The sequence below is a fragment of the Apteryx rowi genome, unplaced genomic scaffold (genome assembly GCF_003343035.1).
Source record: "Apteryx rowi isolate R43461 unplaced genomic scaffold, aptRow1 scaffold_397, whole genome shotgun sequence".
Lineage (NCBI taxonomy): Eukaryota > Metazoa > Chordata > Aves > Apterygiformes > Apterygidae > Apteryx > Apteryx rowi.
In genome coordinates this window covers 629,301-654,387 of record NW_020450496.1, presented here as the reverse complement: position 1 = coordinate 654,387, position 25,087 = coordinate 629,301, and the positions used below count along the sequence as shown (strand labels likewise).

At 38.6% G+C, this 25,087-nt stretch overlaps 1 protein-coding gene across 14 annotated transcripts; it reads right to left on the bottom strand.

Moving 5' to 3' along the window:
- Positions 1-295: 295 nt before the first annotated feature.
- On the bottom strand, positions 296-21,325 carry ARL14EP (ADP ribosylation factor like GTPase 14 effector protein). Of its 14 annotated transcripts, none has more exons than XM_026074707.1 (7): positions 21,042-21,324; positions 17,387-17,688; positions 16,632-17,055; positions 15,455-15,585; positions 13,971-14,194; positions 13,082-13,161; positions 296-340 (listed from the first exon to the last, which is right to left on the bottom strand). In XM_026074707.1, the coding sequence occupies exons 2-7, from the start codon at positions 17,503-17,505 to the stop codon at positions 311-313; spliced, it is 1,008 nt and encodes a 335-aa protein (XP_025930492.1). In that variant the 5' UTR covers positions 17,506-17,688; positions 21,042-21,324; the 3' UTR covers positions 296-310. The 14 variants fall into 14 exon arrangements, with proteins under 14 accessions (XP_025930492.1, XP_025930487.1, XP_025930489.1 ...); XM_026074702.1 differs by lacking the exon at positions 296-340 and adding an exon at positions 10,666-11,761 and having other exon boundaries at positions 21,042-21,325; XM_026074704.1 differs by lacking the exon at positions 296-340 and adding an exon at positions 10,666-11,761 and having other exon boundaries at positions 17,387-17,598; positions 21,042-21,325.
- Positions 21,326-25,087: the final 3,762 nt, after the last annotated feature.

Genomic DNA, 25,087 nt, shown 5'->3' with positions numbered 1-25,087 from the left:
ATGGAATTAATATAGCAAATATACCAGGTGGGCCCCTGCCAAGAACAGCATGCATGCTGCAGATTGCTAAAGCATAAGCATTCACTATTTCAGCTGAAAAGCAAGACCTGGATGCACAACCTTATTTAATTGCCCTATCCTATAGGGCTTGTCAACAGTGAACACTGGATAGCCCAGCCACTGATGTCAGGAGGTGTTAGATACCTTTGAATGTCTGTCCCAAGTTCAGTTGGGCCCTTACAGCAGCTGCGGGGTCACTAAACATATACATGATCCAAACGTGAGAGAAGACTTCATTCCGCAGAAGATTTCAGCTGATCTGATCTTTGATGCCACGCCACTAAAGGAATACAAAGATTTTAAGAATGGTTTGCATGTGTACACCTTTTAGAAATAAGTAAACTATTTCTGAAAAAGATCTGAATCATAAAGGAAATCACAATGTTATTCAGAAGTATATGAGAAAACAGGATCTGTAGCAGACATTTAGGCTCTCACAGGGCAGGGATCTTTTTTTTTCTAACTGTTTTGTCTTCTAACCTGCAGAGCTCTCTGCATTTTTTGGAGGAGACAAAATAGATTTAGAAAGTGGCTGCTTATCGATTTATAGTCTTTATGCTGGACATGGCTTTTTATTAAAGAAAGCAGATACTCAATAGTGTTAACTAGTAATAGGAATTGACTTTTCACTAATTGCACAGAACCTGACATTAATACACTTTAATAGAAAATAGGCCTGTGCACTCCAGATCAATCCTGAAGTTTTTCCTGACTACACTACAGTCAAAGGATTCCAACAACAACATGACTAAATAAGACATTTTATTTATTTATTTATTTACTATTCATCCAATTATCGAGATAAGGACATATCTCCAGGGAATGAGGGAAACACTTTAACTTAGCTGCTCTCCCTCTGTTTATTTGTTCCACAGGGATCATTATTTCCTGGTGTCCTACTCTGCCCCATTTTCCTATTTGGTACATGAAGGAACATTTTCTCTGCCTCAGGTAGAGTAGGATGCTTGAGATGGGGTGGGGAAATAGCAGATCTGCAGGCAGAATAAATGTCCTTGAAATAAGGCCGACGTTAGAAATAAACACATATTATTATAGGCTTGTTTTAAATGCTAACGTTAATGTTACATTCGTGTCATGAAACAAATTCACTATGTTTTCAGCTTCACCTTCTGGTTTCTCTTTAACTGAACACAAGAGGATTAACAACTGTACACTATAGAACACTATCGCCCTCCCAGGCCCTTCTCCACTAGCCAGCCTTTTCCTGAATTAGCTGCTCGCTTGAAAAGTCCCAGCTTACACAACAGGTGTCCCTACCAGATGATTTTGCTGGGTTTCCCTTTTTTGTCAAAAGAATAAATAGCCACAAAAGTAATTCTCTGTAACAAAAAGCTTGGAGGTTGTTAAAAGCGCCTCAACATTATCTGAGGTGTCTAGCTCCCAAGGGCTAAGAAGCTAGTTTCTCAAAAGATACCATTAGTTCATGGGCTGCAGTTTGCACTCAGTACAGTGGAGGAATGTTAATATGCTCAGTTACAAATCCTGTAGGGGAATTTTTCACCTAAGCTCTGTCACTAAATTCGAACATTTAATAAAATAAGTTTTTCTCCCATTATGTATTTTACATTTAGTTTACACCTCCTGTCAGCCACCTCCTTGTTACAGTAATTGAAGACAAGGAGAAAATGGAATCAAGGCTTAGTCATTGTCCCACCGAAATTCTCACAGAAAATGAGAATATGTGCTCTCACAGCAAATATTGGTTCAAAGTGTAGCAAATTGGAGTCCTGGCCCCTTTTAGGCACTATTACCAGTCAAATAAAGCAGATAATAATAACGGATTGCTGTTTTACTTCATGCACTTAAATAAAACAGATCGGAAAAACCTCACTAATGGTTTGTGTCACTGAAGTCTTATAACAGCAGCCTCCTAGAGACAGGCCCATGCAAAAAGGCAGATTTTTCACTAGCTTCCGACTTTTAAAAAGTGTAAGTCCATGGCTCTGTTTGAAAGTTTGAAGCTAGTGAAAATCTGTCTTTTTGCTGAAGAACTCCATCCCTGAATTTCTACGGGTGAAGCACCAGATCAGGTCTGCCACTGCTTTGTCCAGCTGAATCTTTAAAAACTTCAAGGATGGGGACTCCACAGCTTCTCTGGGCAACTGTTCCACTGTTGCACTATCCTCCTGGAGAAAAAGTTTCTCCTAATGTCCAATCTGAACCTGCCAAGCCTTAATTTGTGGTTATTGCCCCTTGTCATACAGTCTGGCTCTATCAAGAAAAGCTTGGCACCTTTATAGCTTCACCTTTATAACTGCCCTTCAAACAACTGCAGGCTGCTTTTGAAACTCCCCTTAGCCTCCTCTGCGTCCAACTAAACAAAAGTCCAGTTTCCACCACCACTCCTTATAGTGTTCTAGGCATCAGTAATGGAACAGGGGACTGGTAAAGGGTAGTTAATGCTTCATGCTAGTTAATGATGTATGCTCATGCCGTGGGAAAATCATTTTCAGCTCCCTGTAGTTAGCACAGCTTGACTTCTTCTGTTGCCAGTCTACCCTCTAACAGCCCCTGAGATGAACAAGACACATCAACATCCTAAAGCACACACACATAAATCTAAAGCAACCCTGAAAAAGGAAACCTAAACAGTTCTTGTCTGATAAAGCTAAACTGTGGATGGAAACTCCCAATCTCATGAAACTCATCTCTTTCTACACTAGTCCTTAAGGTTACATCAATTTGACTCTTAAGAGAGAATCATGGGAGCAGCCACAGCCTGACCATTTCCCTTGCAGTCAGCCTGTGGACAGCATGTCCTGTTGTGCCTGGCTGCTGTGCTTCAGCAAACAAGGACCCACAAAGTCAGGAGTGTCCCCTCTAGCAATGCCTGGGCCTGAGCTTGTTAATTTGCCATATGAAAGGGCAGTGAATGTGGTCTGGTGGGCAGCTAAAGGGCCACCCTCAGGATGCAATATAAACATATTCATTTAGCTCATTTTTGGTCCTGGTCACGTTAATGAAAATCTGGTGCAACTCAATCAGCTTTAGTAGGCTGTTTGGGTTGCTGCAGGGCTGTTGCTGAGAACTGGACCAATCTATAGTAACACAAGACTGATATATCTAGGTGATATCGGAATTTCCAGTTAGTGACAAAATGTTCTGCTTTGCAGCTAGGCTGCCATACTGAATCACTTTCATTAGTGAGACTGGGTAGTGCTAATTTTGGCCATAGTCCACTGCAGTGCTAAACGCACTCAATAAGCCATTGAACAAAGCTGTGGATTCTATAATATTTTTTGCTGTATTTTGTTGCTGATACTTTATCAAAGAAATGAGAAATCAAACTACAGCTCAGTATTTAGAAAATAACATCAGTAGTTTACTATGACTACTATTTAAAAGCATGTTATGATACTGGCAACTAATATATTGTTAATTAATATTCTATCCTGAAGTGAATTTATGCCATTATTAATCAGTGATAAAGCTACCTGTATCTGTTCTCTTTTCTTAGTATAGTAGTTTATAAACAAATACGCACTCAACTAGTAGTGCCATTTGGTTGCTTCTGGATATTTACAGATATGCAAAGTAACTTGCCCCGCAAGAATATTTTATTTAGTAAGACAGGACTTAAAAGTGAAAGGGTAACCACTTCTGATCATAACCTTGGCTTTGCACTTCTAGCAATTATCCTTTAATTGCATTACCCTATTTGAAATGGAGTTGTAATTGGAAAAAAACAATCTGACATTCTCTGATGCTTACTCTGACATGCATTATTTGTTTTTTATTCAAATACAAATTTTCTCTTTAACACTATCAAAGAAAGGGGAAAAATAAAGCAAAATTGAAATGTCAGTAGCAATTTCTGACACGCGAGAAGCATCATCAACTAGTACTGGATGGTAGGCAAAGGTTTTCAATTCAGTTTAAAACAGAACAAACTGTGAAACTGGCAGAGTCAGAAGAAAGGGAGGATTTAAGGTGGAAAAGAACTACAGTTCTATCCCTTAGGGAGAATTGTCTGTTTCAGAGGGTAGTATCAAAATATCAAACCAGCTACCAGCTGTAATTATGTGATGAATGAACCTTTCAGATTACATTGAAGCAGAAGATGCAGAACGATACTTTCCAACATTACAGTTAACTACTGAATAATTGTTAGGGTCAATAAAAGTCAACTAAACACAGGATTCACTGTAGTCATACCCTATAGTAGAGAACATGCTCTTGGGTAGAAAAGCATCTTTGCATCTTCCCTGTCAGCTTCTCTCAGGAGGATTTAAACAAATCTACTCCAATTCATGGCAACTTATACGATGCAATTTGCACCTTGTATTTCTGACAGGTGAGCTCCCACTAGTTTGGCTGGATAAACTGCATACAAGGACCAGTTCTAAAAACACTTACACATACACACAGCTTTACCAAAATTTGGAACCCTGATGGGGTTCAAGATCTGAATAAGCCTTAGGCCATCTGGGGCACTACCCAAGTTAAAATTAAATCAATTACAAATACAAAGTTAATGATTTAGGTTCTGCCATTCTGGAGAAAATGTATTACTTAAAAATAAGGATTCCCTTATGTGCGCAGTCAGTACATGAGGAAAACTGTGGCTCAATATATTACCTCATATTTCGACAAAGGTACCCAGCTGGGATGGAGGTGCACATGTGTAAAGCTGAATGTTGTAGTTCACTCACATCCAGAGGAGGAGAAGATGCAGACATTTTTTGCAGTGATTCTTTTGATGGATTTCTTTTGTCAGTGCCCCTGCATTCTCATTTACTCCAAAACAGATCTAGCCCAATGTTTTACTTCAAAGAATCAACAGTTCACAGACAAGAAATTAACACAGGGAGGTCATAAACCAGAGGTAGTTGGCATAGAGTAGGCTGGATAAATGATCAAAGCAAAAGCAAACCCAAAACATAACAGTAGAAAGAAAACTGGAGAAAAATAAAATTCTGGGTTTGCCTACAGATACAACCAGCTTGCATTAGTGACAATTAATTACTCTGAGCTTTCTACCTAGCTGTTTTTTTTGCGAGCATATCCAACACAAATGACATGAGGAGTCATCTATTCTGTCTTCCCATGTTCTGTTGTCTTGTCCCTGTCTCCAAACCTGATTCTGAACTGCAAATGGAAGCCCAGATATTTAAGCCCAGATTCAGGCATTTAGCACTTAACTTCTAGTGATTTCACAGGGACTTCATGCTTCTGAGGATCTGGTCTTTAGGGACCAATCCTGCAAAGGTTACCCAAACATTTTATTGGGGGTTCCTGGTAACAGAAGATTTTATTTTAGTTGTATACTGATGGTTGCTTAGTAGCTACTTTCCACTGGGGTTAAGTGGCTCATTGTCATCAGATCACAGGTGCAATCTCTACCCATTTGTCACTACAAAAGCATATATAACAGCTGAAGGCAAACAGTGTCTTTGTTGAACAGTCCCATCAGCTTCAGCAGTTCATCAAGTCTTATTTGCCTTTTTTAACTTGTGCAGAACTGATCTATTTGCTTGGATCACTTACCCATGTATGTAATTTTGCTGAAGTCAATAGGACTGTTAATACAAGCTCATTGCTATGAGAAAACAACTTGCTATTGCCAATGCAATATAGAGACAAACTGGCTTGACAGAACAGTATAGCTGAGATTTGGGGTTTACCTAAGTGGTGATCTAAGAAGCCTGTACAACTTAGAAGTTTGGCTTGAGGCTAGGCATACTACGCAAGTGTGCTTAACAGACTAATAATTCTACTTTTCTCTTTTCTTAGAGATTGAGTTGAAACTCCCAGGAAGCAGGACAGATCGGCAAAGAGAATAACTGAAGACTAAACTGAAATATAATCACTCTGATTAACACAATAATTACTATTAAGATGAGCTGGTTGCCAGGAGAAAGGTTATAGCAACATTGAATTCAGTTGGAAGGATTCAGCCTGTGTGATTGGAAACCGCCCAGGGAGTCACCTGCCAGAGCACTAAGAGATTATAAAACAGAAGGAAATGCACAATTTGGGGGTTTTGTTGGGGGGGGGGGGGGGGGGGGGGGGGGGGGGGGGGGGGGGGGGGGGGGGGGGGGAGTGTTTGGTGGTGGCAGTGGCATTTTTTTTGTAGCACGAGCCTACAACAGAAAATGGATGAAGTAGGGAGAAAACTCTTGAATACATCTGGATTGTCAGGTACTCCTAGGAAGGATGAGCTAGAATGAGATATACTGCATTTTGGAAGCTTATTATACTACTGAAAGTCTGTAAAATCTGTTTTTCTACTTTTAAGCAAAGTAGTTTTGTTTAACAGAAAGGCTATGCAGAGTCTTTATATACGCATTAGATCATGATGGTTATTTGTTATCCTGCTTCCTTAAGTGTTAAGCTTTAAAAAAAAAAAAAAAAAGGCTTGTAGTTCAGTGATCTATGGGTGAGGGTGTGATTAAATTACATGTGTGGGTTCCCTGTTGTCTGGGCTTGACTCTTGAGAACATATTTTGACCCTTAGCTCCACTTGTTTAGGTGGTTTGTGAGGCCTGAAGGTCTGTGAATTGAGTAGAAGCTTTGAATTCCCAGCAATTTCTCTTCTAGAAGTTTTTGAGTTCTGATGATGCTGGTAAGTGGCTAACTTGGGATGCTTAGTTGGTGCTTGTTGCAACTGTTTTGTTCTTATTTTTTCAATATGTAAATTAATGGTGCCTGCTTCATGCTATTAATTTGGTAGCTAATATGAAGGATTTAAAGTAAGTACAGCTATCAGTTAAAGAATGCAAGAACAAATAAAAGAACAAGGAGAAAATCAGAAGATAACTGCACAAATTGCTTTTTCTTCTGGTTCAATATGTAGCCTAGGATTCCGCATGGATACTAAATCCCTCCCACTGTTTACTCTCAGGAGCTTATAGTAGGTAGCGCTGTCACTTGGGGGTGAGATGGAGACCTGACTTTGCACTCCATCTTGTTCTTAATGCTGTGCTAACTAGAGCCTAGAAGGACAAAGCATTTACTGTGCTATACAGATTTAGTTTGCTTGTGAGCGTGTGTGAAGGGCTGCCCAAAGGGAGGAGGTGACAAAAGAGAAGAATTAGGGCACTCTTTCTCTCACTTAGTCCCTGGGTCTCCTGCTATTGCTCCCTTCCTTCTCCCAGCTGCCCCCACTATCTTGCTTCACTCTGGCATGCCATAGATCATGCTATGCTTCTTTTGGCTACTTGAAGTAGTATGGCAGCGGGCTCTTGATGAAATGGTAAGACAGGAAAAAGATGTGGATAGCTGGATCACAATAAAGCAAGATGCACAGCACAACAGGAGGACCGTGTTCAGGCATGGACTTTCTGCAGGCCTGGTGGGCTATGGCCTCCCCATGTGTGACAGAGAGGCGGCGGCCTCAGAAATGGATTCATTTCTCGCGTTTGAAAATACAATGTATGCTCTAGTAAAATACTGGAACTGAGGAGAATATCAGAGGACAAGTGTTTGTCCAGGAAAAAGAATGAGTGCAATTCTTTAGCAGTGTATTGCATGCTAACAGCAGCAATAGTGTGGATGTCAGTCTCCTATTTCACTGAGGACTGCAGGACCCTGCTATGAACGGGCTTCTTCTACACTACCTAACACTGAATTCCTAAGGGAATGGATAGGCTGGAGTTTTAAGATCAAGTTTTCATAGTGAGCAATGTAAATTGTAAACACATATATAAGGAGTTGTACTGATCTACACTTGAAGGACTAACAATCAGCAAGGTATATGGGGAATAAAAACATTTAGGAAGACCAAAAAGCAAATCCAGTCCTTCTGTTTTTAAAATACTAATCTTGTATTTGAATCTGCTCTATTGCAACCTCACTCACCTGTGTAGTGCATTTCTTGTCTTGGGCGTGATTCCTGAATCTGTCCTACAATGAAATCCACTCTGTTCAAGTGAATGCAGATGTATCCCTATAAAGTGCACCAAGAAAAGTTAGTGGTCAGGTTTGCAGTAAACTGATGCCCTCTGCTGGATACGAGAAACTTTTAAAATGTAAACCTGGGGTATTTTAAAATCAATATAATGAGTTTCAAACAAAACTCCTAGAAGAATGACTGGGCAGTTTAAAATGGCAGCTTTAATGCTGATTCTAGCAAGGTAAGTTATAGCTCTGTTTCAGTCACCTAAAATGTGATAGATGTGCATCTGATTGCCTAACTTCTGTGCAGCTGTGCAACCATGGGAGTTTAGCATATGCCCATGTGCATATGCTATGTCAGTTGGTCCTTTGTTGACAAAATTTAAGAGCTATATAAAAAAGGCTAAAAAATATTAAAACAGGAAAAAAAAGATTTTAGAGTTGCCTTAACTCAATTTTCTGTGTGCCCCCCCCCCCCCAAAGGTTTACAGTCTGACTTCTGGATTTATAAAATCCTGCTGTGTAGGTCTGTTCACTTCTTGCTATTTCTGATTTCTTTCGAATCTCTTGGATGATCATTCAAAATAAAGATGAGAGTTTCCTCATGTTAGTTTCTGCGTGTTGTGAACCAAACTGATTGAAAGAAACCTAAATTCATGCTGTATCTCAGGGTAATGTTATAATGTTTCCCTGCCACTTTGTTAGCTATGACAGAATCCATATGAGAAAGACCCACAGCCATTGTAAGCTTCCTACATGCCATGCATTAATACTTTTTTTAATGTCTATGCTGGATGCAACCATTACATAAGAAATTCCTTTTTCTTGCAGAGTGCTAGACACCAGAGTTCTTTCATGTATGTTCAGGAGCCTGGATTCAAATTATGCCAAGGACTTACGTCAGACAATTCTGAAGTCTTCAATTTGTGCTTGTTCGAATACTTAAGCCCACTCAAGTAGAAGTATTTAGTTTTTCCAGTGCAAGATTGCTCTTGAGAAAGTTAGCTGAAAGATGGACCCTCTCATTTTGCCTGTCTCCTATACTTGGCTTTATTCGGAAACTTATTTAATGAACCTGAAAGTCAAGTAACCAAAAAAAATCAGTGAAAACTGAAAACATGTCCAGAACTACCAAAGTATTAACTAAACCTTTAATAACATCGGATTTTTTACAATGATTAATACAAAAGAGGATTATATGTACTCTGCTCAATGAAGTCACAGTTTTTCTAACCAACTAAGAACAGAAGAGCGGCCTCTGAAAAACTGAGTTAATCACCTGAATATACTGTACATGCAGATTACCTGGGATGCTCTCTGTTAAAGACTCAAAGAGCAATGTTTTATCACTGTTTGAAACCTACAACTCCATCAACAAAAAACAGGGCACATCATATCTTAGATATGACTGCAAGGTTCTGATGCAAGCCTCACTCTGTCAATAGGATGATTCCTGCTGACTTTAGAAGATGTTAAGTTTGACTCTATTTTAAATTTGTGAATTTTTCTGTGTGAGAAAGAAACCAAAACATTTAACACTAGATCACACATCTGGAGCCTCTGTTTAATAAACTCAATTGATTCAAGAGGTATATATTCACAAAATTCTTTGTCATTGATTTCCTTCTTTTGAATCTGTAAAGTTTGAGACATTAATTTTTGCAATTAATATCAGGAGGCAGAAATTTTAACACAGTAACACATTATATCTGCAGCTGGCTTTTCTCCTTGATGTATGCAGACTTTAAAGTGATTATAGCTGGTTTGTGAACTTTAGCGTTTATTGGAAATGGTTTCCTTTGGCTATATTCAAAAGAACAATGTTTAATAGGCTTAGCTGTAGAATAATTAAAAAAGATTGGGGACTATGTATGAACAATATGCAGTTACTTTTAGATGGTGATAAAATAGTTCGTGCGTTATGCTGAGGAGATAAGATTGTGTGGTGTTTAACTTTTATATAAACATACAGCTATGCTTCATAGCTGTAAACATTTTAAATCTCACAGAATGGTAAAGTTTGATTTAAAAATAATCTTTTAATAAGAAAATAGAGGAGGAAGACATGGAAGTGTATAAAAGCATATTATTCAACTTAATGATACACTATAACCTAAGCATGTTGAGGAAATATGCTCTGGTTGGTTAAGATTCTACCTGCTTTACAATGATTTGTATTAATTTAAAAAGTCACCAAACATTATGAATTCCAAGCACCATAAAGATGATTATTTAAACAGTTATGTTGGTCACACTGTGTATGTAAAGCTAAAGTTTTCTTTAATAGTAAAATAAAACATGTCATGGGAAACTAAAATTTATCTAATTTAGCTTATTTTTTTTAAACTCAAAAGAACCAAACTATAGCAGGCAGCAAGCAAATGGCATTGTACATTCCCATTACTCTAAATATATAATAAAGATGGCTACACTGGATACCAATACATGGTAAACTGCCTTATTAATCTAACTTTTTTGGCAACTGTCAAAGATGTGTAGCAAACTTGCCCGAACACTGCAAGCTTTAACAGAACATGTACCTAAGAAGATAAATTTACATGGCAATTAGATGAACTAAAATCTGTGGTCCTGACTATTGTTTAGGGGTATAAGCAAATAATTAGTGTCATAATTTGGTTTGTCTACATGTCAGATTGCTTTCTGTCATACTGTGTAAATTGGTCCAGAAAGATGCATAATTTGGTTAACCATTACCATTATTAATCTTTTTCTTTCAACACTAAAAACTTTGGATTAGATGCCTGCTCTGACTGGGGTGCTTAACAAACAAGAATGGCTCTGGTAAGAACCTGAGCAATGTATTATGGCTTTGAGCAACCTGATACAAGTTTGAGATCAGTTCTGCTTTGAGCTGGTGATTGAACTGGATGACCTCCAGAGGCCCTTTCCAACCTAGTCAGTCTACCTACTGAGTTTTGGTGATAGTAATTGGGAATTTCATGAATCACAGATGTTGATTTAGTCCACCTAGGACTGTTGGGGGAATGGAGTTCACACTGACTTGTGCTGGCRAGTAGGTGGTGGTATATTGATGTCTTTTTGCCATAAAGTAAAGGGGAAATGTGAATTTAACTACTCCACTTGAGGGCTGCATGCAAATGAGACTAAGATCTTTACTATAATCCTATTTAGATAAACATATTCCACATCTGCGGTTTTTTATGGCCAGCTCCATTTTCCTGACATCTTGCCTTTGTACAATGCTATCATGAAAAACATCATGTGTGATCATCTTGCTCTACTTACTCTAAGAGCCCCAGTGCCATCTTCTATACACTGTAACAACCAGGCTTCCATTTCTAAAAGGATATGCTATAGAATTCGCTTGCTTGGCRAGATCCCATTTTTACTAGCCAACAGAAAGGCTATGTGGCTTTGCTGTCAGTTTTTTTGGGGGAGGATTCTTCTTTTCCTAAAATATTACTTTTCATTCTGTATCAACTATTTATCTCCCCTTCCCTTAACTAATAGGTGATTTGAGTATACTAGCAAAGATGATATCGATTAGATTGTTGCAAGACAAGTGTGAAGGAAAAGTGAACTTGGCAATACTTAACTGCAGTCACTATTGCAAGCTGGGGAAGATAAGGGGCACTGGACAACAATAATCTTGCAGTTTTCCTGGTTTGTCCTTCCTCCACCCTAGCTATGTTTCTTACACTTACAAGGATGATCCTGACAGTACCATTGCTGTATGAGGTAGGATGGATGTGCTTTCCTTTTCTCCAGCTTTAACATGTGTAGATTAGACTTTTAATTCTCCATTCTTTAATTCTTTAATTCTTGGACTCCTCCAAAATTTCCAAGGTCTAAAGGATAAGACCTGAAAGGAAGACATCAGACCTCACCTAAGTAAATTGAGAGAACTGTTTGGGTTTGTGTGCCCATTTCCCTCTATTGTAAACCATCTACTTAAAAGATGTAGTTCTTCATTTCTGCTTGTTATTTGTTCTTTGCACTAGGATGAAATGAAAGGACTTCAGATCTAGTATAACTGGACTTGTAATAGCTGAAGAAATTTACGGTACACAAGTCTTGTTAATAGTATTTCTTAGGTTACAAGAATAAAACAGGTCAGCTGAAGTTCTACATACATAGCTAACAGATCTGAATAACCACCATTACCAAAAAAATCCTGTTATACTGAAATAAACTAAGCCTTACGTAGCTTCTACTGCAATCAATAGTACCCAGTATTTAGAACAGGTTTTCAGTCAAACAGTAGCCCTGTGCATTTTGTTTGAGAACATCTTGAGTGATTTATTTGGGAAGTCATCATTACTACTGAATTTGTAAACTGAAAGACTGAATACATTAACTTTTTAGAGATTCATTGGAGATATACAATTCTAATACTGTGATGCTCTAGAAAATACAAACTACTTGCATTTCACTTTGAAACATTTAAATATTTACTGAATCCAAAGTCTAACTCTAGGTTTTGGTGGCAAGTTATATTCAACAAAGTTAGAAGCCTGTTATGCTTATTAACAGTAGGTACTGCTGACTCTGGATTAGACCAGCTTTCTCCTCTTCACTCTAATATAGATAGATGAAGGTATGTATGTCTTTTTTCATTTAATTCAAAAGGTTACTTAAGAGCTGAAACAGTCCCAAACAGGGACAAAACACATGATAACTCCTGTGATAAATGTATCTGGAATTCAGGGCTAATGAGAGGGACACAGTGGAAGAACAGCCATTGCTCTGATCAAAAAAGACAGTCTTCATTTTCCAAGATCTAACAGAAATGTAGTATGAGTCTAAATTGATGCTTATACTTCACTAGGACCAGCAGATGTCAGTACAACTCAAAGCATAACTTTGGGTTTTACAAATGCAACTTCCTTCACATTACTTACCAGAAAAAGAAAATACTCTAAATAGCAAGATTATACAACTTTATCAAATAAAAGCCTTCAGAAGGTGATAGTTAACAGCATCCTTGAATAAATGTGATCCAAGATTATGTGTAGATCTTGCAACTCTGTCACATCCAAAACAACAACAAAAATATCAGGGAATAGCATTTAATGTTACTAGTATTTCAATTATGAAATCTTTTCCTTGAATTTTGATATATTGTAAGATCTTAATTTTCTGAGGATGAAAATTATATYAACCAAAATAATTTAAACTCAACTGTTTTTTTTGTACCAGTCTTGAGAGTCTTAGCTTGGGAACACACACTTGAATTCTTTTCAGCTGCATGGAAACCTTTACCTTAAAAACAAGCAAAAAGAAAAAAGGGGACAGGACTGTTGAAGTTCCAGTCCAATTACAGACCAATTACAAATATATCAAAATTATTTCAATTGTTATGCAGAATACAGCTAAACACAGTACCCTAATGAAATACTTGGAAATATTTCTCAATGCCCTGATAATTCAGTAACACTTTAACAGTGAGGCTTGAATTCCTGTGGATAACTTGATCCTAAATCTCAGTAACTTAGACAAGATCTGAACTCCTAAATATAACTCTGAATCCAGTAAGTAATGTCGATTGGATTTATTAGATGTAGCTGGCATATTCTATAGAAGATACAGCAGTCACTATTAATACTGGAGAAAACTTTATTAATACTGTATGTAATTTTACTGAGAATTTACAATAGAGAAGAATGTTTCACATAAAGAAAACAATCAAAACCATGAGATCCTGAAATAGAGAAGGATAAATGAGGGATGCACGGAGATAGTACACTCTACAAAACAGTGTTTGAAATGAGGTTAGCGGCTAAGAACGTCACATAAGAATTTAGCATCTTCAGTATAAYGCAAGACTGTTCAATGAGAACTTACTCATATGACTAACGAGACTGACTACAAGGTAGAATGAGGTGTGACAAGATATCAGCATGATAATGAATATTTCCATAATCATACTGAAAATGGATATGAAAGAGCACTGATCATATGGATCATGATAAATTCCAATGGCTTTAATTAAGCTCTAAGTGACGAATGTGCTGTGTTTAATCAAAGCATGGAATATATGATCAGGGTAAATAATGCATATATACACTAACCCACATGCTTATTGCGAATGATTTCTCCTCCTTCTATCTCAATTTGTTCATATAGCCACTTGCGATCACAGCGACATTCAGCTCCACACTTGTTGGAGCCACACTTGGGGCAAGCATAGAAACATCCCAGGCAATCTTCATCAAGACAATCACAGAGGTCCATTCCACTGTAAAGGAGTAGTCCCTGGCTATCATAGACTTTACTCTTTGCTGGTATAACTTGCCTGCATAATGAAAAACAACAGTTATTTCCATGTTAAAAATCCATCTGTTTTGATATCAAGCTGTTAATAGTTGTAGACAGAAGTTTGCTTTTTTTCAGGTGTTAATTTTAACACTATTAATCGAAAAGATGTTACTATATGCAACAACCATTCCCTCTCTTAAATCATATCTTTAGTATTGTAGTGCTTTTGAACTCACTTSGAGAATGGGAAGGTTTTAGTCTCTTCAATAGTACAATCACTTATTCAACCGTTTTTTAATATTCTTCTTAGTTATGATGTAAGCTTAACTCTACATTACCTTTCAGATGATGTGAGAATCTGCCTTTATTTACTTTCATGTCTTGTAACGTGTATAGTTACAATTCAAAGCAGGTTATGTAGAATCATTCAGGGTGCACAAGATAATTAAAAAATATTCTTTGTTTTACTCATTACTCATCTGTTACAGTTCTGTTAAACTACAGAATCATGGAAAAATTCTGGTTAGAAGGGACCTCTGGAAGTAGTCCTGTCTGAAGGTTAAACTTCAGGTGGAGAGTGGGAGAAAGGAATTAATATTATCTTTCTTGCATGATTTTATGTAAGTTGTAGGACTAGTTACAACTGAGATTTCTCTCTCTCAAACTTGGATAACATCAAGTTAGTCCAAAACTTAATTGGAAAATGACACAAAACTCAGTTGCATAAACCCCTCCTCTGTGTCAGATGCCTGACTTTGAAGTCAGCCACATGAGAAGCTTTAACTTGTCATCCAGCACTGTCCAGCATGGTAGACAACAGTTCACTAACTTTCTTTTAAAGAAGGTAAGGTTCACCCTAACTTACACACTTTTGTTCCCAAGTTTACTGAAAGATGACAGCTCCCATCAATATTAAGTTTACTCTACTTTGATATTACACTATTCAAGTTTAACTACTATTAGATTTTTAGTTTACATATAAATTGATAGCTTCGTCTACAGTCTACTGTGTAGTATTGCCACATCTTACCAAATACTTGTTCTTATTTTAATTGATTGAAATATGGAATGTATTTTGTTTTACCCTCTGTTTTGTTTACTTCAACAATGAAAGTGAGTTGTAACAGCAGTTTAGTTAAATCATTGCTGTCCTGCAGAAAACCAAACCAAAACCATATAAGCAAAATATCTTCCATACAGAAAATGTCAGCCTTATAGGGACACTGACTGTCAAGGCTACTCTATCTTGAAGTGAAAGATAAGAAAGATAGTAACATACACACTGGAAGCATCCCACCTGTCTGAATTAAATGATGTACTTTTGGTTTGCAGCCTTCTTTTTTCCCTTTTACTGGTCTCAGGAGTGAACTCAGTCTGTCGTCCTGGATTAGCAAACTGCAGAGACTTCAAAGCCTTAGCTGTACGCCCCTGAACAGAAACAGAAAATCTCATTTGAATATAAACACCAACTTACATCACAAGAAAATGGCCCGTTAAGTCAGGCTTTTGGAACAATTTAGGTAAATTGTTGACCTCAACTCTGTATTGAATTTCCTAGCAGGAACAATTTAAGTCTCAAAAACCAACAGTACAAGATTTACAGTAGCAGCTGTAAATCATTCATGCTTTCAAATTTCAGCTTCACACACAGTCTCCAAATCATGCTGACACATCATCTGAAAAATTCATGTGGCTGCTTCTGGGTTGAAAGGGTAGCTGCTTCTAGATTGCACTTTTGTTTTGCTACAGGGCATATATGTATGAGCTTTTGTTAATTTGATTGCCCGCGCTTCTGTTGATTATCTGCATACATCTTGAACAAAGCTCCCAACAATGTACAAACTGTATTCCAAACTCAGTACTTAAAGAATCTTCCTCCCACGCCAGTTCATTACAGCCCCTGAATGAAGGCCATGGCCTTCACAGCTCAGACACCACAAGAGAGTACATTTAATTCACCTCAGCACAGGTTTACTTGGTAATGAACTGCTAGAAACAGTGTATTTTTAAACTGAAGAGACCAAGACAGCAGTGTGCCTCTGCACCCTTAGAAGCAATCTTTGCAGTGTTCAGTTTTAAGCACACAAGCTTGTCTTTTGCTAGGTCTGAAAAACAGATTTAAATAAATACTAGGTAGCAGTCTGATTTACATAAACTTAGAGGAGTAAATCACCCTGGCACAATCACCTGAATTAAAAAACACCATAATATTTAATTAGGGAAGAGGATTTTTTTAAGGTAAAAAGTTGAGTGTCTTTTCAAAGTGCATGCACACATTCAACTGAACAGTCTTTCAAATAAAGGTTTAAATACAGTGAGTATTTAAACAGAGAACATTTAAACAGACATTCAAAAGATTATACTTTCATATTTCTATTAAAAAAAATTCATTTCTTTATGTAGAATTTAAATGAAGCCCAATCCCAATAGCTTACAGAATTTAGAGGGAGTGAAAAACAGATCTATATACATACGTCTGAATCAAGTTTTCTTCTTTGGCGATCTTCAGATTCAACATCCACGCTTCCATTTATTATCTGCATACATTTGGGACAAAGCTTCCAGCCAGGTACAAACTGTCTTCCAAACTTGGCACTTAGAAAAGTCGCATCATCTAAGTCAATTGCACGTAAGTTTTTCTTTGATAGTTTTCTGTGTATATTAAAGGGATCACAGCATGATTTTTGCAAGTCTTCAAATCTTTCAATGTAAATTTTTGCATGATGGAAGCAGATTGTATTGCTCTCTGAAAGGGTCATTCCAGTCCTAAGCTGAAGTAACAGCAGGTCAGATGAAGATATATCTTGCTTAGTCTTGAAACCAGTGTGACGGGTATAGTAGGTCTTATGACATTCATTGGTAGCTTGAAGCTGAATTCCAACTGAACAAGGATCCATTCTACTTGATTGAAACAACTTATTTCACTTATTTTGCCTAAAATGAATTCTATGGAGTCTTTAGTAGCTTCTATGAAGCTCACCCTACAAAAAGCATTAACATCAGTCAGATTTGTGCTTCAAGCCTTTATCTGCAAGGTTGACGACTAAGTAGTTTTAAAAACAGTTTAAAGAAATTATAATATACTATAGCCTCCTAGTCTTGTTATGACTAAAAATGCATTAAATTTAATTCTAGAATTAAACCATGCACCTTATACTCCTTTCAGCAGATATTTTTTTAAGCTATAATACGTACCAACTAAAAACATTCATGCCAGTAGTAGTATTACCTTCTCAAAGGCAACTTGGAAACAAGGTATGAATTGAATGAATTGTTTGGACAGCAGCCTGCTCTGGTCATCAACTTCTGGGAAGGTCCCTCTCTTGGCATGTGAGTGAGGCAAATCATAACCCCAGGTAGTCAAGGAGGGTGGCAAAGATAGCCCACAGGGGGAGGCTACTGCTAGCTGAACAATTCATCCATCCTGTTTCCAAGTAGCTCCTAGGAAAGGAAGCTGCTGAAGTTAGGCTGCACAGGTTGTTTGATGGTACTAATTTACATCCAACAGATCTTTCCCATGTGCTCTTCTCCCTGTTCTCACGGGGAGCAAAGAATACACAGAATCAACCTGATTCTTTTCAGGAAACATCAGCCTGCAGTATACACAAAGATTAGTAGTTCTAGACATGTGCAGATATTCTGGTCATATGACCTTAGGCATGCAGCTCTCCCCAACAGACCGCTATGTCTGCCTGATGTAAATGCTGGGCAGTCATTTAAACATTAATACAATTACCAAAGAGTGGTCTCACACCCATGTCAAAGCTTGCTGAAAATCTAATGATGGCACTAAAACATCAGACCTGAGCTAATCTTTGCTATTTTTTATAACATAAAGAAATTTCTACCAAGAGAAATGAAAGAATTCATTTGCTTTCCAAAACACCCAAGAACCCTAACCTAAATGAACACAACTTAACTGAGATCTTACAAGGTTCACCTACAAACTACTCTGCTAAGATAAAATCAGACAAATGAAAATGCATAGCCATTTGTGCTAACCACTGGACAGGGTAATGCGGTTTTTTGATCAATACAAATATCATCCAGTGGTATAATGGAAAGAGTCTGGAATGCTATTTTCCATAAAATAAAGCAAATAGCACTACACAATCTAATGACATGAGATTGAAATGTGCAAATTTATCCTACACAGAAATATGAATACAGCAGCTTTAGTGCAAAAGCTTAACACAGAATAATGAGAAGTTAATAGGCCTTTAAAATCCTCTGAAAAGCCATTGCTTAGAGCATTTCTGCAGCAGAAATTCCCTTAACTGTAATGTTTTAGTTTTCCTGAACTAAATGCATACATTTGAAGCAATTACATAACACATTTCCCTATATTAAGTTGTATGTACAGTAGTTAAAAGGTCTTGCATAGAACATAGTATTGTCTAGTGATGTAACTATTCCAAGTATAAATGATATGCTGGGCTATACTCAGACTGGTAGCCTTGTTTTAAGGTGTAAAATTATATTTGATTCATGACAGAACTGAATGTAACTGAACAAATATTTCTAAACAGCTTGTCTCAGCTTATCATTAAGAATGCTCCAGCTTTCAGATTTAAAAGCAGGGTTCATAGAGGCACTAAGAGTGCTGGATGTAGAGGCCACAACGTTATAAACACTTGAGTTGCAAAAATGGGGGGTGTATTTCATTTTGAAAATAAAGCAAATATAATTCCAGCTTCTGCAAATTATCTGGAAACTGAAAAACTGGTATTCTAACTGATTTCTAAGGTAAAAACCTAAATCCTGTATTTCAAGGACTACAACTAGTCTAATCCTAAATTACTAGGTTATCTGAACTTACCTAAAATTTCTGTAATATAAGTCAGTTAAAGATCTTTCTTGTGCCCTGCACAGCTGTTCTGATCTGCACGAATAACAGAAAGATGACAGAAAACTGCAGCAGAAGGGCTAAAATATAGATGTCATTGGAGTTTTAAAAATAGCTGCTTCACATAAAAGCCTATGAACTTTACCATTAAATATCTATTTAAATAGAAAAGTATGCCTCACTGGATTCTGTAATTTTATAATATTTGTTTTCTAACTTTAAAACGTCACATTGTGGAACATTTCACATAAAAAAGGTTGTTTCTTCCTTTTTTAACTCAAATCCCAAATTTTTCTACATTAGTGTGCCTTTTGTTTTATGAATAATTTTTTTTTTCCATTGATTGCCCAAAGTAAACTAGTCTGTCTTTCAAAGTAAGGTAACTGAAATTCTGTAAGACCAAAGCATGATACGCCTGAGTTCATTCTGTTTTCATCAGCAACTGATTTTAAAAAGTTCTTCAGAAAGAGCATAAGAATAGCATTAATGTCCCATTAATGCTCTTGAGGATTCTGTTATGTTCTGTGGAGAATATAAACCTTTAGACATGAAGCATATCAAACGTTATGATATAGGCAAAGCCTTTTCTAAGAATTAAGGACAATTGAATACTGCATTTTCAACCCTGTCAAGACACTAAATTCTTTAAATAAGTTACTTTAGCCTTATTCTTAAAACAAAACAAAACTATGAGATATTTTAATCTTACTCTTCATAAATTAATTTTCAAATAAGACCCGGGTAAGTGGAATACACAAATACTTTTTCATTCAGCATTATCAGGTACATTTAAACCTAAAACCATTGCTGGTTAATACCAAGTAATTTGATTCAAGTTGAGTCTATTGTAGGCTATGCACTAAACTTACTTCAGAGAATAAAAACAAACAAATGTATGCTTCTGATTCCTGCTCTGGCAGGTGAAGGGGAAAAAGTATACTAGATGAATATAGAAGTGATGATTTAAATTTTCCAAACTTGCAGATGCATTAGAAGTCTGAATTCTTGGAAGACATTCTAGTTAAAAATTGGTAATTATTATTTTCTATTTTATAGAGGACATAAGTTATTAAATTGTTATCCTTGGCAAGCATCTGTTTTGACAGATGACTGCAATACCTGAAATACAGATGTATTAAACTCTGAGAAAGCACATCTCAAGTGGATCAAGTTATGCATCTTTGCTCACTTGATTTGTAAGAATCCTTGGCAGAAACCAAGCCCCAGATACATTTCTTCCCCCCTCTGTCTGGGGGGAATACACAGCTTTTTACCTCTGAACTCTGTTTAGTGGAAATAGGAGAGCTTTAAAAACCAATTTCTCTAACAAAGGCCCATACTCACGCCTGTGAAAACTTGAATTAGTGTTTATCGCACAGAACACAACAAACTAAAGCARAGGAAAGCAATGAAGATGAGCACTGCGAAGTACTCGCAGTGATTCAGCAAGGGTTTCCTAGTCTCTCGCTGTAGGTGGAAACAAAGGAGGTAGGAAATACGGTTTAGACTAGCAGCACTGGGTTATATGAAATCGAAGGGAAAGAACAGCCTGAGACCCCACGTCTAAGCACATTACACTTGCCGTGCAGCAGCAGCAACATAGCACTGGACGACAGACCCGCATCCAAACGGTGACAGCAACTAGCCAGCTCTGTGCGTTGGGAGCTATGCATCAGCCGAGAGGAAACTCGCCTGTTTGCTTGTTTTTGCGAAGAAGGCTAACCGTCTTGCTAGGCCAGCCGGGCAGAGCAGCACGGGCGGGCCGGGGGCGGGCCGGGGGCAGGCCGAGCCCGGCGCGCTGGCGGGGCACCGGGAAGCGCTCTGTACAGCACCGGCCTTCCCCGGGGCCCGGAGGAGGCCCCCGGCCCGGCCCGGCCAGGCGGCTGCGCGGCGCAGGGCCCGGTAAAGCGGCGCCTGCCCGTCGTCTCCACACGGCCCCGGCAGCCCCTCCCCCGCCGCCAACGGCCGCCTCGCGCCGCCCCTCTCGCCGCCGGGCGCGCCCCGCGCCCCTGGGGCCTCCCCCCTCTCCCTCCGGTACCTTGCTGGGGACTTTTCTCCGCCTTTGTCGCGGGACACCGGCGCCCGACTTCCGCGCTTCCCCAGCCGTGCTGCCGCTGCTCGTAGCGGCCATTAACCGCCCCCTCGCTATCTCCTGACCTCCAGCTCACCATAGAGCAGCAGGACCGCCAAGCAGCCTGGAGGGGCACTTCCTGCTGGGAAGGGGGGAAACAACGGCTCTTGTCGCTGGGGGTGGGGGGCAGGTCTCATGACCAAAAGTCACGGCGCTTTCCGCCGGCCCGCGCGCGTGGTTTCTCACGTGACGTGACGGCGGGTTGGGCGCGCTGCGCATGCGCTGCTCGCTGCCGGCGGGCAGGTGTGAGGGGCGGTGCGTGTTGCGGCGCGAAGCTTTCAGTCGCCAAGCCTTCCGTCGCCAACGGTCGCTGTCGCGGCAGCCCTGGGCCGCGTCGGTGGCGGCCGCGCGCGGGGCTCGCTTGGGGCGTCGTTGACCCCGGGTGCAGGCAGAGAGGGAGCGGCGGAGGGAAACGCGGCCGCMCCTGCCTGGTGCTGTGGGGAAAAGAGGTTGCTGTTCTCCAGGAGACGTTACCCTTGAGCTGAGGGGCTGTTTTGGTTATTGCGGCTAGTGATTTCATGCCTTGACCTGGTGAATTAAAAAGAAAATTTGCACAGGTAATGCTCAAGTGACACTTAAACTTTCTGGCTCCAAAACACTCGGAGACCACCGGGAGGGGTGACTGCGCTTGTCACCCTCTCATGAGGGTGGCAACACTGAAAGCTGGATGGCAGCTGCGGTACCGTGCTTCAAGCAGTATTTCGAGGGCAGGATTTATCCTGTAGTATATAGAAATTAGCTCAGATTTTACCAGGTTCCAGATGGAACCAGGTCAGATTTTAAGTTGAATTTGAAGCTGTGCAAACCCCCTGCCCCGAAGTTGGAGGAGCAGAGAGGGGCTGCCACGGGGGAGGGCAGTTGGGCGCTACGGGGTAGTGGCACACCGAGCCACCCACCCGCAGCTTTGCAAACACTGCTGATGGCTTGAAAGGCCATTTAATGAGGAATTCCACAATTATCAGACCAGGAAAGTTTCGGGGAGTCATTTGCTTTACTTTTGCTTTTTTTTTTTCTTCCTCCAGATTCCTTGACAGAATGTTCTTTCCCCCAGAATAGGTGCCACTGAAGTGGTGTTGTTTATTTTAAATAAAATAAAAATGTTGAAAACATTCTGCTTTATTTAGGAAGAAAGAGTCAGTCATGAGGATTTCTCTCAGAAGTCTGCTTGTTTTTCTGTAAATTTTAGAATATCTTCAGGACAATGGATGTTTCCAGGGAGATGGTATGAAATTTTGACTGTTATTCATTTGTTGTACAGCTGGATAGCTACAAAGTACCCTACTCRTTATTGTAGCTTTTGGAACAATAATGGTGATAAATAGAACACAGGTGTCCTAATAAGTGCCTTAAATTTATAATACTGATGCTAAAATAGAATGAGTTATTTTCCAATTGTAATGAAGTTAGTCATGTTTAAAGAAAGCCTTAAGTTACCAGTTAGGCTTATAATAAGTCTTTGTTATTTTATCTATTCCTGTTTAGAATTTTGGAGTTTAGAAGAAAAACCTGTGGACAAGAGTATCTTTCTTCTATTTCTGTTTGGTTCCTCTCATTCTGGAATGGATTCAAACCAGAATATTTTAGAGAATGTTATTGCTCATTCCAGGCCTCTTCAAAAGGCTGGATAGGCTTTTGAAAATATTGTTCTTCTAATAAATAAGATGTGGTATGCAGATTTGTTATTCGCCAAGCTGCTCTACCTGTGTTGTTCCTGTGGCACACAATAACTGTGCGTATTGCTGAGTCCTGACACCATGAAACAGAAAAGATCTGTGAGACCATTCACTTCTGTTCCTGCCCACTCAGAACTATTCCCAACCATACATCAGTATCTCACAGCCCAATAACATCAGCAACAAATTAAGGCCACCCAGTAAGTCACTCTAGAGCTTTAAGTCTCCCTCCCTAATCATTTGTAACTAACTACTAACTGTCTTTCCAGCAGATTTTCAGTGGATGATAAGAATAAGGAAGATAAATTTTAGTCAGAAAAAGTACAGAAAGGGATAGTATGAACCAAAAAATATTTTAATGAACCATACAAACTAATATTAGTAATGGTATAGTGGGTAAGAGCATACCCTTTACCTGAGGCAAAATACAGCTGATGGATAATATGATAACAGATGACACCTCCTCTTTCTGAACAAGTGAGTGATGTCAGTACTTTCATCAGCAGTCACTATAAAAAGATTTCAGGACTGAGCTACGGTTGTGAATGATGCCAGTCTTGATTCACCATATAATTTGGGAGTAGACCAAGGTTGGTTAAAGTTGGGATTCAAACAGCTGTTGGGTGYGATTTTATCAGAAGCATTCTGAATGTGGAGCTAGGGCAGAATCTTGGACCTGGCAAATATTAGCCAAGACTAAAAGAAGCTAAATTTGCCTTAAAGGACACTATGGGGTTGAAATTTTTAGCCAGCTTAGGAAACAAGCTGCAATAGTTAAAAATATACAACTTCCTTAAGGCCTAGAGTCATTTTTGTGGCATTATTGTATTTTCCCATTTAAAAAAAATATTCCTAGCATAATGAAGTACTGAAGCCAACTGGGCCCAAATGTTACCAACAGCACAGAAGATTCAAAGCGAGAAAGTAGAAGGTTTTCTCTTGTAGTCTGTTACTTATATTACTTTGACATTACTGATAATGAGACTTATGAAATAATATGTTCAGGTAGAAATATAATTCTGAAATTGTCTATGTCCCATTAAAATATAAGGCTGCAAGTCAGGATGTCTTTTCATTTAACTCCTTGTTGCAGCATTGAAGAGTTGGTGTGATGGTTGTCTAAAAACAATTAAAAGCCTATGGAGGTGAGTGAGAGAGTTTTATATTTATTGCAGAAGATACTCAGGATTCCTAAGCGCTGGGATCTAATGCTTTAATCTTAATATGACAGTGACAGGATGTAGGCTATGGCATTTTCTCTTTCTCCATCTGACTATTAATAGAAAACCATTCTAAATTGCATTTATATTCTTTAAGTCATACATTGGCTCAACATTGACAGAGAGACTGTGAAGTGCTATCATTCAAGGAGGGTGATAAGGCTTCCTCTGCTGACTAGTATTGCTTGGAATGAAATGTGTGGAATTAATGAAGGGGAATAATTCATGAGATGAGATTTTTGAGATACRGGTTGTGACATCAATTTGTATTAAATATGGGAAGAGCAATGAGGTGCGTGTATTCACTTTTTCAATGCTAGTGTCAATCTGTGAGGCTGATTGTATAGGGCTAGATCCTGATTTCAGTTTATTCTTGTGTTAAGTTATAACAAGTTGGCCATCATGGATTTAGACTGTCTTTGGTTGATCGCATTAGCTTTTATCTATGTAAATGAATTGTACCTTAACGAAGGAAAAGTTTTGCATTTAGGAAGAAAAGGATATACATATGGAAGATGAAAGATAAAGAAGGTTGTGATCTAGATGTCACTAAACTCAGTAAAAATATTCTAATTTATTTCAGTAATAAAGGACTATAATTTAAATTTGTTTCTATGCCAGTGCAGGTTGACTCCATCTACCATTTTCATATATAGATGTGTTTGAAAACTGTTCTGTCAAAGCTTGTACTGCAAAGGAACGTGCGCTTTCAAAGTACTTTTCAATAGATTTAGTGTTGTGGGGTAGTAGAAGTCTCTGAATCCAGTTTTGATCTGCTTGCTAAGATTCAGTAACTAGTCTGTGCCTCTGTTTACACACATGTAACACTGGATAAAATAATATTGAGCACCATTGCTTAAATTGCTGTGTCTTATTATAGCCCTGATTTTTCAGAATTCACAGCAGTGCCTATTTGTTACTGCCCTCGAAAAGTTGGATCAAGACTTTAATGAATGCCTGCAAAACACCTGGCTAGACTTGGAAGAAAGATGGCATTAGTGCTGCATTCAATACAAATTCCAAGTAGCTTGGGTCAATTCCAAAGATAATCAAGTTAGAA